The sequence below is a fragment of the Ambystoma mexicanum genome, chromosome 7q (assembly GCF_040938575.1).
Source record: "Ambystoma mexicanum isolate Mex_15411 chromosome 7q, UKY_AmexF1_1, whole genome shotgun sequence".
Taxonomy (NCBI): domain Eukaryota; kingdom Metazoa; phylum Chordata; class Amphibia; order Caudata; family Ambystomatidae; genus Ambystoma; species Ambystoma mexicanum.
Genome location: NC_090941.1, coordinates 727,609,479 through 727,622,518, shown reverse-complemented (window position 1 = coordinate 727,622,518; position 13,040 = coordinate 727,609,479). Strand labels below are relative to the sequence as shown.

Genomic DNA, 13,040 nt, shown 5'->3' with positions numbered 1-13,040 from the left:
TGAGAAAAACAAACCAATTTTTCGTTTCAGTGGCAGCTGGTAGAGAAGGGGATCCTGTCTCCAAATCAGCTATCTCAAGGTGGATTGTCAAATGCTTCGCACTAAACACTATTGCCTAGACACCCATTCTAGGTCTGATTCTCAGGTGGGACAAGCAGTACTAAGATATCTTTTCTCTACTGTTCCTTCTCACAACCCACCTCCAACTCCAGGTACCTGCCGCTAGTCTATGCACAGTATGTGATTCTAAGCAGATTAACAACCATCAGAAGACATGCATTACTCCCTGTAATAGCATTTCTCATGATTGTATCTGCTTAGATTCACATGCGCCCTTCCTACCTCCTCGCTCGGGGTGGAAGGAACATAGACGTCTTACTACTTTTTCTCTTCATGTACTCACTCACAATAGCCTTGGGCTCCCTCATGGCAGAAAAAATACAATCCAAGGGACCTCAGCGCGTTAGGGATTTTGGGTACACTACGCGTCACTATAGGGATAGTGTTACAGACACGCCTATGCCGATGTCCCCGAAAGACCAGATGCAAAACTCTGCGGTTACCACTGGATGTCGGACCATATGCACAGCATGTGAATCTAAGCAGATGCAATCATCAGAAATGCTATTACGGTGAGTAATGCATGTCATTCGCACCCCGAAAGAAAACCGAGGTTTCGGTTGACTGGCCGTTACGGTCTGTGTATGCCCCCCTAAGGTTGGTGATTGCCATACATTGTTTCTTTTCATAATTGACTCCTTTTATAGGATGCACCATAGACCTGTTTTAACTTTCATTATAAAAAGTATTGTAATGTTGATATCTCTTTGGCACTGCCCAACTCAGTTTACAATCTAATATTTCTCTTTGTAGATGAATGTTCATGAATTTATATCAAATAGCCCGAAAAAAGTAAAAAGGTGAGCTCATTTGTTTCTGTACTATCTATAGACGGTGTTCACATAATAGTCTTTTTAGATTTGTATTATGTGTTTGTATTTAATTGTGCAGATGTAGACATTTGGGTCTACAAGCCCTCGCTCAGTTTTAAAGAGGATGCAGGTGGGTATTAGAATACTCAAATGTCTCAATAGTGCATTCATATGGCTGATGTATGCCTGCTCTAGGCTTGCAGGTGGTCCTGATTTGCCAGCTGCAGCTTCAAATGCCTGAATAATAACTTCCTAGCCACATTACATTTTAAGCCTTTCTTTGTATATCACCATTTGTTCTTTGATTGTTGATTCAGGCCCTTACATTCCATGACAGGTATAAACTGGTGTTAATCTACCTCCCACCATGTTAGCATTTGTCCATAAAGTGATGCCCAGAAGACAGTCAGTGTCTACAACACACCCGTGGTTTAACACTGCATATAGATTTTCTTTTTAAACACCTGTCTTTATTTATATGATTTTCTCCCCAACCATACATGTGTTAAACTCTACAGAAAGCAGCCGTTGGTATGCAGACTAGTAACTGCAATTCTATCGCATGTATTTCGGTGTTGATAAAAATTATCTAACACTACTTCAATCCTAACAAGTAAATCGACATGGGTTAACAAATTGACCTCCTCAACGTAGACCACCGTTTCCCACAACCAGTTTACCGAATGAACAGGGTCCCCCTTTGAGCAGGGAAATCTCCCATCTATCAACCTATAGACTGGTTTTTCAGAATACCAGTCGTATGATAGAACTGTTCCCTAGCCATAACATGCTCCCAGAAAGGAGGCCATATTTTCATGAAGGGCGTCAGACTCTGATCCCAAGGCCGTTACTTTTTCCATAGCCAAAGCGCCCCACTTTCTGACCCACCACTGAGCCGTAATCTGTCTTTTACGTTTCCCAAAATTGTGGTAGCGTCAGTTGGACGTCGTTCAGCTTGTGGGTGATCAGTCACTATTCCTCCCCTCATATTCTACAGATCTTCCGCCACGTTCCCAACGATCACTAACACTGGGTCCGTGGGAAGCCGTCTACCTATAATTTCTTTAATATATCCCATGATCTCTTTCCAGAAGACAGATTTACGACCGGTCCACCACATGTGCCTGGGTCTTCCACTTCACCACAACCTCACCAACAAAGGGGACAAGAAGGGGGAAAAAATCATATACATTTTTTGTGGGGTAAGATACCTTTTGGAAACAAATTGTATAGTTTATTTCTTTTATTGAGCTGCATTTTGATGCCTTATGAGCTTGTTCCCAGATATGCTCCAGGCTTCTTGTGACATATCTACTACCCATTCCCTTTCCCAACGTTCCATATAAGGCAGCTTATCTTCTAAAGTGTCCATCAATCTGTATAGTCTCAATCTTTCCTCTACTTATCCGTTCCCCTAACAAGATCTCAAGCCTAGTAGGTTCTCTTCAACCAGCATGTCTCCTAAATCAATTCGTAATTCAGTGCATCAATTAGACATATCAGAACCTTTCCTGTTCTCCCAAGGAATACTGCGTTTTGCATATTTCAAACCTCACTGACTAGTTATCCATGTAGAGATCCTGTATCTAATGTCTTTCCCACATTGCCAACTTATGAATAGGCGAAGGTTTTTCTTTTTTTGCAGTGTTGCTTTAGCTAGATCTTGGTAGAGCAAAATGGAGGCCTCAAACATATCTTCTCCCTGTCCCTGGTGTGCCTCTTAGTTTGCCCTTTAAGCTGGAAAAAGTGCACCCGAGTGAGAACATCCGGAAGCAGGCCATTATTTTGTTGCTATATAGAGTAGACACGGTGCGTCCGGTCCAAGACAGTGTGTCCCGTCCAAGACAACGTCCACGTCTTTGGACCCTTCCAGCACACGGGGGAACAATGCTATAGCGTATTTCTCCAGTTTTGTCTGGAATCTCCTTTGGACCCCTCATAGCCGTATGTTATTTTGCCTTATCCTGTTTTCTGCATCTTTTTGTCACCGCCTCCAACTGCTCCTCAAGCCTTTTCACTCTGTGAGCTCGGCATGCTCATGTTCACAAAGGGTTGATTCCACCTCCTCCAGCCTACTTTTAGCCGCTAGCACGTTTGTCTAGATGTGTCAGGGATGTGGTCAGTGTTGATGTATTATCCTTCATTTACCGTTTAATTTCAGCCAGCATGCTGTGTATATCATTTCTCGTGGCTGGGGAGGAGGGAGGTACAGGCGGGTGAGATCCTCAGAAGGCAACTGAGGGTGCAGGGAATGCACTTGCACTGACGCCACAAGTTGGTTTTTCTTGGCAATGTCCTGCGCCTGCATGAGACTTTTTATGTCTCCTGATTGTGTCGCCTTCTGTTTTCCCAATGGTTTCACCATTATGCTCTGCACCGATGAACACCTCAGCACACCCCGGCCATTCATGGTGAACCACTCGCCCAGCCAGGCAAAATCCCTAAATATCCAGAACAAGGAGACCACATTGGGCCCCTCCAGTAGACCACAGGGTCCGTTACCCTTATTGAATTCAGGAAGGAGCACTAGTCTTCTCCTCTTCGCACACTCCTTACAATGTCATCAAACTGCCCACCAGCAACTACTCCTCACTTTCTACCTCAGGCCTTCCGCACACACTGAGACTCCTCCCCCAAACTCCCGCACGGGAGCACTACTCTGTGAGGATCACCAAGCCAGAGCAAGCCATATATTCACTCGATCCTCTAATGCGCATCTTCAGCTAGCCGCTGCAACTCCCACAGTCCACCAGCTTGACTCACTGCTCTCTAAAACTGCACCGTGTGAATGCCTCCCAGGGCCACCATAGCCGTATGGCGCTACAGGGCTGTTACTCCATCGGAGGATCGTATCGGGGTACGCACTACACACCGCTCCTATCCACACATAAGCCGACATCCTCTATGCACGCAGGCTCGCCCTCTGCACTCCTCAGTGACCGACAGAGGTGTCATCTTTGTTTTCACTGTGTGCTCCGGAGATTAAACTGGGACCTATCACTACTTCCAGTTCTGTGGTCACCAAACTGCTGCTTTGCCGTCTGGGGTGTCTCTGTTTTAGGAGCGCATTTTTAACCCATCAATATGCCAGGATACAGGGCACCGTTAGGCTCTGGGCTCACAGAACTCTCACGGGACCTAGCTGCATGGTCTCACTGGTTGGGCACGCCCCTTCCCCTCTTCATTTTATAATTTTTTTTATTTTTCATTTATAACGCTCTTAATACAAGCAAGGGGTTTCTAAGCGTGGGATCAGGATTCTATCCTGTGATGCGCTGCTTTGCCTTGCTTCCAAGACAAACAAGTTGCCCCTGAGCTATCCTTCCTCCCCAGCTTGCGTTTTTACATTCCTTTAAGCCTGCCACCCATGGCCGATCCCTTTTGGCATTGACCTCCAATCCCACAGCAATGTTCCAAAAGAAACAAAATAGCCAAATGCAGAACTGTATAATACACAGGTGGTCATCGATTGGGCCACATATGCAAAAACAGTACCAGTGCTACCTAAAAATAAAGAATATTGGCACCAAGCCACCATGACTGATAGACCTGCAAAGCTTCTTTTTTCTAAGAATGGATTTGCTGCTACCAGGGAAATTAAGAAATGGTCGTCCTGGCTTGGACCGCCTATGGTTTTCAACAAAAATTCCAGATCTGCCTGGAGCTGCTTGGGGCACAAGTTGGGTGGGGGGCGATGGGGAGTATTGAGTTGATGAATGAGGATACAGAGTTGTGAAGTACTTTTAATGTAACCTCCTTTCTAGGCCTTCATTCTTTGCTGCTGTCACTTTAAGCTCTGCCATTTTCTTAAAATTGTAGCTTGCGGGTTCCAAGATGGCCGTGCTGCTCGAAGGTCCGTGTTGCCCATGCTCCCGTCCTGTAACGGCTAAACCCACACAGAGTGATAGCTGCCCTTCCCGGCACCTGCAGCCGCCGTGAAACGCCGCGGGAGTGTAGCAGACGACCAGGCAGTGTTGCCAATTTAGCGACCTTCTCGCTATATTTAGCGAGAAAGTACTCCCCCTAGCGACTTTTTCATTGAAAAGCGGCTAGCGAGAAATCTAGCTCTTTTTTTCAATTGGTTTGGAGACTTGCTCATTTATGCAAGTTTCCAAAACAATTGAAAAAAGTGTGGTCAATCACCCGTTTTCTAACGGGAGTAATGCAAAAACACACTGATAACTTAAAAGGGAGGTGTTAAAAGGGGAGGGGGCCACAGTAAAAGCCATAAATCGCAGGGGGAAAGTGGAGGTAATTATACAAATTAGGCAGTGACGTCATCTAGCTACTTCTGGCGACTTCTAGGGGAGCCAATAGCTACTTTCTTCACTGAGGAGTTGGCAACACTGCGACCAGGGGCGAGTGGAGCGGCTCCTGATCTCGCCTTTGTTGTTCTGGCCTCGGCGCTTCGCCCCTGGTGCGCCGTTTCCCGCGGCGGTCTGCTCCCGATATCCAGCGGCCAGTGGAGCAGCATTCCGGACGTGGGAGTCGGCCTTATCTTACGCCCGCCAGCTTTTCATCGAGCCGGGCGTGGACAGGCGCCTGGGGGCACTAGTCTTTCCCCTCGCACCCCCGGGGAATCGCGACGGGCAGCTGGCCCCCCGGGGGGCTGAAGGTACGGAGTGTGGGGCGGGGGAGCGGGGTGGAGTGCTCGAGTCGGGGCTCTGCCCCCACCTTCCCCCGCCTTGGTGGGGGGCCCGCCCGGAGAGCGGGTGAACCATACGGGCCCAGGGGAGCTCCAGGGCGTCGGAGGCGGCGCCACTTTGAAACAAACTATTTGCGAGGCAGTGGGAGCGTTCGGCTCCCGTCTCGCGTTGCGCGCCTGGGCGGGCGACGAACAGGGACATCGGCAGGCGGATTCTGGGGGGGGGGGTTTACTGCACGCCCCCCCCCTGGAGCACCTTGGAGCAACGGACACCCCCTGGGTCACTCTTTACTCTGGAGCACCAGCCCTTTGGCAGCCTTGGGGTGGGAGGGAGCCCACGGAGTACAATCTGCTTGGCTAATTAAGAGCCTAGACGCTGCTTCCTTCCTCCCCCCTCGGTCCCTTGGCACTGCTGGTTCACTGTTGGACTCTGTTTCTAGCCCCATCTTTGCTGTACGCCCCCTTGGAGCACCTTGGAGTGACTGACACCCCCTGGGACACTTTTGGCCTTCGGAGCATCAGCCCCTTGGCAGCCTTGGGGTGGAAGGGAGCCTACTGAGTACAATCTGCTTGGTTAGTTAAGAGCCTAGGCATCACTTCCTTCCTCCCCACTCGGTCCCTTGGCACTGCTGGACTCTGTTTCGAGCCCCATCTCCGACCTTTACACGCTGACATTGACGGGCTCCGCTACAAGCCCCATCATTGCGCCTCAAGTACTGATGTTGCTGGTCTCTACTGCACCCCCCTCATCACCCAGCCTTATGTTCGGTCGTCGCTGGACTCTGCTGTACGCCCTCTGAGCCTCATACCAGGATACGGTTGGTCTCCGCTACAAGCTCCCATCACAGAGCCTCGCACGTTGTTACAGCTGCAAGCCCCCACCTCTGGTCTCTCATGCTGTCCTTGCCGGACTCTGCTACTAGCCCTATCACTGAATCTCGCGCTGTCACTGCTGCCCCCCACGAGATTTTTTTTTTAAATTTTTTTATTTATTGTGCAATAGCCAATTTGACTTGTAACACATTTCAACAAAAAATAACAATACGCAAACCAACAGAAATTTACATATTCTAAAAACAACAGAAGCATCTTGAATAAAAAGCAAAAAAAAAAAAAGAAAAAACACAGGAATACAAATCACTATTAACAATTCAGTCTAAAACTAACTTCAGTTCCCTTAAGCACCTTACAACCTCAATTGATAAAGCCGACTCATTCCCAGAAGATAGTCTTGCCCAAAACTCCTCGGAATTAATATAAGACTTATCATGAACAAATCTATTAAAATGGCCAGCCCTAAGGCTCCAGGTCCCAGAGCAACTAGATAGCAAATGCTTGGTATTCTGGAGATCACTACTAGGGCACCTATCACAAATCGGTACAATCGCTCCTTCCTTATCTCTAATAGCTAGTAACTCTAAGGTAGGAATTAAATTTAGACGAAACCTCAAAAAAGTAGACCTAAACCGCGGATTTGGGGACTTCTTTAAATAAGCCGGCACGGTTGAAAGGTCCATCGCCGAGCCTGGTGCGCTGTCACTGCTGAACTCACTTTCAAACGGCTGGGCAGCTAATCTGATTATAAACATAGGGCAGGGGGGCTGGGGATGTCCAGGAACAGGGGAAGGGAAGGGCAGCCCCCTCCCCTGAGGGGCCCAAAGAAGGCAATGGATGGCCCCCTCTCGAAGATGTGGGCGAAAGATTCTGAAGCAACTGAGGCTCAGGGGTCGGGGGACTGGTCCCGCGAACAACCTGTTTCCTCAGGTCCTGACTAGCCAGACAAGCCAGTTTCCCAGGCTATCCTCACCAAATTTATGGGTGAGCTGGTTGACAAGATCACGGCTGCGGGGCAGGCACAGATGGACAAGCTACGGGAGGACCTAGCAGAAGGTTTAAGAGAGATTAAACGAGATATCAACAAAGTGGAGGAGAGAGTGGATACTAACGAGAAAGCCATCCAAGAACTCACCGAAGATGCCAGGAAAGTTGACAACCTCCTGGAAACCTTGGCCGCGGCCACGCAGAATCTAGAGTTACAAGTCGAAGATCTGGAAAATAGGTCGCAAAGAGGGAATATCAGAGTTAAGGCTCTGCCTGAGGACATTCCAGATCAGGAGCTAACCCCGATCCTTGGGTCAATTTTTGCGGACATCCTTGAGTCTGGGCCGGATCTGGAGCTGCAATTTGATAGAATCCACAGGGTGGGCCCGCGCAGATCGTTTCCAGGGGCGAGGCCGAGAGATGTCTTGGTGGCCTTCCATAGTTACCCTCTGAAAGAAAAAGTTCTGGAAAAGGCGAGGAAGGCTGCCCGCATTGCTCATAATGGCCACATGATTTTTTGTATCGAGATCTGGCACAAATAACTCTGATTAAAAGGCTGCATAAGGCTCCGGTCCTGAGTTATTTACGCTCTCATCAAGTACGCTACAGATGGTCTCATCCGTTTGGGCTGGCCTTCACCTGGCAGGGCACCCAGCACAAGATTACTACCTGCGATCAAGGAATGGCCCTTTTGGGTCTAGAAGAGCAACCATCGGCACCTCCTGAGAGGATGACGGCCCACCAGGCTGGGCGCAAACCTTGGGAATGGTCCTCAGTCCGGTCTAGGAGAGCAAAGAAAAGCTAAAAAACCTCTGCGTCCAAGAAAACGGTCTGATTCAGTTGGGAGCCCCGACGAAGTGGTGGGGGGGTTCCTCCACTGTCTCCTGATTCTGTGGGATCTCATGTTGGTTTGAGGCTGAGGCCGGGGAGGGCACTCGCAAATGTTGTTGTTTGTTACTGTTGAGTGGTCCACTAGAGTTTGTATTATGTGGTAGGGATGGGGGGGTGGGGGTGGCGTCTCGGAATGGGTTTGGGTTATCCTGCGTGGGGGGGATCCGGGTTACTTAATGGGTCCGGCACTCGTCAGACTACGAGGGGGGTCGTGTACCAGTCGGATCTGCCCGGAGGGAGGGGCGGTGGAAGGGTGGGATGAGGGGGGAGGTGGGGAGGTGGGAGGTCACAAGAGCCCCCAACCAGGGATGCTCAGATGTTGAGACCAGGGCGGCACCCTTCCAGGGCTGGGGGGGACACGGGGCCCACCTTGCGGTGCGCCCATACAGTTAATTCTTACCACCTGAATGTCTAGTGCTGATTCCCTGAGGCTGCTCTCTCTAAACGTAAACGGACTCAATTCGCAAACTAAAAGGAAAAAGGTGGAGAGGTTTCTGAGGAGGGAGCGGCCTCACATAGTTACGTTACAAGAGACTCATGTTTGCTCAAAAGACATGCAGAGGATAACATTCTGGGGTTATTCAAGAATGGTTCAAGCCACCCAGTCAAGAAAAAAAGGGGGGGTTTTGATTGCTCTGCAGGACGGATTGGACTTAGCCATCGTGGGGAAGCAAAAAGATGACCAAGGGAGATATCTCGCTGTGATTCTGGAGGGAAGGGGAGAGTCCTTCACGCTGGCGACCCTTTATGCACCAAATCAAGCTCAGGACCCCTTTATTCAGAAAGCCCTCTCCGGTTGGGGAAATTTGCCCAGGCTAGCATTCTCCTAATGGGAGATTTCAATCTGGCATGGAACCCCTCAGAGGATAGGAGCTCAACTTCTTGGGGCACGCAGGGGAGACCCTCCGACCTGGTCAGGAAGATGCAGGACTTGGCCTTGGTTGACACCTGGCGGGAGCTACATGGAGATAGGGAAGGGTATACCTTTTACTCACACACACATAGGGTTAATTCACGTATTGACTACATATGGGTGTCCAAGACGATCTTGGGGAGAGTCACTGACTTGGAGTTAGGGGCGATCTCTCTGGCCGATCACAAACCGCTGGTGTTAACATTGTCTAGAATGAGGGGGACTCCGGAGATATGGAGGTGGAGGTACCCGATCACGCTCTTCAAGGATCCGGTCCGAGTTAGGGAAGTCGAGGAGGAAATAGCCGAGTTTTATAACCACAACGGTTGGGATGACCCGTCCCCGCTGGTGTGGTGGGACGCCTTCAAGGCAACCATCAGAGGGAGAATGATTGCCAGAAGAGAGCGGGAACTAAAACTAGAGGAACAGCAATTGGAAGCCAAACTCAAAGAAATGATGGCACGAATGGGTTCCTTGCAATCGGCAGCGATAAAAAGGGAATATAGAGCAGTCCGAGGGCAGTTAAATCTTATACAAACAAGAGCGGCTGAGCGCAGCCTTCTTCAGCTTCGCCAAAGAAATTACGTCAAAGCAAATAAATCCGACAGTCTTCTGGCCAGGCTACTACGAAAAGACTTGGGCGACAAAACCATATTGAAGATCAGGGGGGTGGGAGGGCAAGTGCACACAAAAAATCTAGACATAGTTAGTGAATTCAGCAGTTTCTATGCAGACTTGTTTTCCTCCGACGGTCCGTCTCTCCCCGAGCAGCTGGCGTACCTAAACATGATCGACCTACCTCAGATTTCATCAATAGATGGGGATCTTCTGGACGCCGAGATAACCTCAGATGAGGTTAGAAGGGTCATTATCACCCTGCCGCCCAACAAGGCTACGGGCCCGGATGGGTTCATGTCAGAGTTCTATAAGGCACATAAAAAGGCCTTAATTCCCCTTCTTACTAAATTGTTTAATTATATGTGCTCCGTCGGGTCCCTCCCCGAATCGATGAATGAATCTAAAGTGATTTTAATTCACAAGAAAGGCAAAGACCCAACAGATTGTGGATCCTATCGCCCTATCGCTTTAATGAATACGGACGCAAAAATTCACGCCATGGTCCTGGCGAACCGCCTGGTTAACATCCTCCCTAAACTGATCCATACAGATCAGTCCGGGTTTGTCAGTGGCAGGCAAACATCTGATAATGTAAGACTTCTGGCCCATCTTATTGAAAAGACACAGAGGAGGGACATTCCGACTCTCTTGCTCGCAATCGACGCCGAAAAGGCATTTGATAGGGTTGAGTGGGGATTCCGTTTTGCTGCTATGGCCAAGATGGGCTTCGGTCCAGGTTTTCTCGGACGTGTTAGGGTGAGCTACCAACACCCGGTAATCAGATTAGCAATCAATGGCCAAATTTCTTCCCCTATTTCGATAGGGAGGGGCACCAAACAAGGGTGTCCATTGTCATCTCTTCTATATGTGCTTCATTTGGAACCCTTTCTGGATGTGGTGCAGGGGGCTGAGGATATAAAGGGAATTCCGTTTGGTGGCGCGGTTCATAAGGTGGCAGCCTTTGCGGACGATTTGATTTTAGCACTCGCTCACCCTGACACGTCCCTGCAGGCTGTGTCTAGGGAGCTAAGAAGGTTTGGCCAGGTGGCAGGGTTAAAAGTCAACTCCCACAAATCTGAAATCCTTCCCCTCTCGCTTTCGGATGCGATGATCCACACCCTTAGTCAAAAGTATAACTTCAGATGGGTCGGTAGCTCCATAAAGTATCTGGGTATATATCTGACCAATAGGGTAGAGGACCTTTACAAGGCAAATTATCCCCTTCTTCTTCGGAAGCTCAAACAAAAATTAGTTGACTGGGGTCCCCTGGCAATATCCTGGTTGGGTCGGGTTAACGTTTTAAAGATGGCGATACTGCCCAGTCTGCTTTGTTTTTCGGCTCTTCCCGCGCCGGTTCCAGTATCCTTCTTTAGGGCACTCCAGAAATTGACTAAGGGGTTCATATGGTCCCATAAAAGGCCAAGGGTATCCGCTTCGTTAATGTGCGCTCTCCCAGCAAGGGGGGCGTGGGCGAACCGGATTTTAAGGCCTATTATATGGCAGCTCAACTCCGCGTTATTAGGGATTGGCAGAGAGATGACCGGGAGAAGGTGTGGAGGCCGATGGACAGGGCAGTGGCCGGGGGACTCCTCGAGGGAATACTCTGGCTCCCGAAGCCTGATAGACCTATTCAAATGTACTGTAGTGTTACAACCGTGACAACTGGACAGGCTTGGGACCAAGCGATAAGGAGAGCGCGTATCACCTCATTCCCTTCCCCCTACACGCCCCTGCAAGGCAACCCGCAGTTTACGCCAGCTTACGCCCATGACACAGCCTATCGGGTCTGGCACCAAGGGGGATGTAGAATGGTGAGAGATGTTTGTTGGCAAAGAGGTTAAACACTTCAAGCAGTGTAAAATTGACTTTGGCATAGGGGAAAGGCAGAGGTTCTCTTACCTCCAGCTGAGACACTGACGATCTCACCCGTTGATTAGGCAAGCCGGGTCTCGCCCGCTCACACCGTTTGAGAAATATCTGGACACATTCGGGGGATGAAGGGGTTCTAGCTTCCATCTATAAACACATCAAGCTGGGTGAAGTCCTGTCCAGTAGGAGTTATGTCAGGAAATGGGAGGTGGATACTGGTACGGTGATTTCAGAGCCGGCCTGGGTGAGTCTCTGGTCTCAGATCCCTAAACTCACAAGGTCTATTCAAATTCGTGAAATGTGGCTGAAATTGATGTTCCAATGGCACCTGACCCCGGTCAGGTTGAACAAAATATTCCCGGATGCGGCGGGGTTGCGCTGGAGGTGGTGTGGGGCGGAGGGCTCCTGGGCCCAGCTCTGGTGGGAGTGTCCAAAGGTCGACAACTTCTGGATCCAGGTTCAATGGGCGGTTACCCAGGTTCTGGGAGTCAAGGTGGGCCAGAACAGAGGGTTGGACTTGTTGGGCCTAAACTGGGTTTTAGCAACTCTCACAGTGAAGGCAGATCGCAAGCTCTACGTGATGATGATGATGATGCAATGGCGGCAGCCCTGGTATTGGCACGGAAATGGAAATCCAAAGACTCACCACAGGAACATGAATGGTTGATTAAACTTTGGTCGCTTGTAGCCTTGGAATGGCTTACGTATTCCATTCAGGGAGACCACCTACTATTTGTCTTGGAGTGGTCTAAGTTATTGTCCTACCTAAGAGCGGGGGCCCGCCGGGCGTGGTGTCCCAAGGCCTTGGAGCTCCTCGGCATTATTGCCCCACAGGACGAATTAGACTTGTGAAGGAGGGGTCTAGAGGAGCACCATTCGGTCCTGGGTAGTAGACTTATCTTGCATTAGCTTCTGCTGGTTTCATGCATAAAGTTGTAATCTGGGCGGCTCTTGGGGGGGGGGGGTTATAGTGGGAAGGGGAGGTGGGGTCGGGGGTGGTCTCGTTGGTTTTCTGTATTTTGATTAAAACTGTTAATAAAAATGTATTAAAAAAAAAAATTGTAGCTTGCATGTTTTAGCATGGATTTGGTGCTCCACCCTATGGGCCGGGCCTTCTAACAAAGCCCATATGTTTAGTTCATATGCTACACATTACACAGCAGTTTTTAAATCTTTGCATTCATGTTTTCAGTACACTATTTCAAGTCCAGAATGTAGCATTAATGTTTCCATTGTTGTCCAAGTCTGCCTGACAGCTCAAATGATCCTTTGAGTGAGTCAATGCCCTGGGTGCTCAATTCTTTGTTCTTTTATGGCCACCTTGATAGTGAAGATTAGTCTGGTTCTTATC

General features: G+C 49.3%; 1 protein-coding gene across 1 annotated transcript in view; it reads left to right on the top strand.

Moving 5' to 3' along the window:
• Window positions 1–13,040, top strand: part of RNF17 (ring finger protein 17) — a 3,777,565-nt gene that overhangs the window by 420,626 nt on the left and 3,343,899 nt on the right. The window contains exon 6 of the mRNA XM_069639339.1: window positions 874–920. Within this exon, the coding sequence (XP_069495440.1) occupies window positions 874–920 (47 nt within the window). The remainder of the gene's footprint in view (window positions 1–873; window positions 921–13,040) is intronic.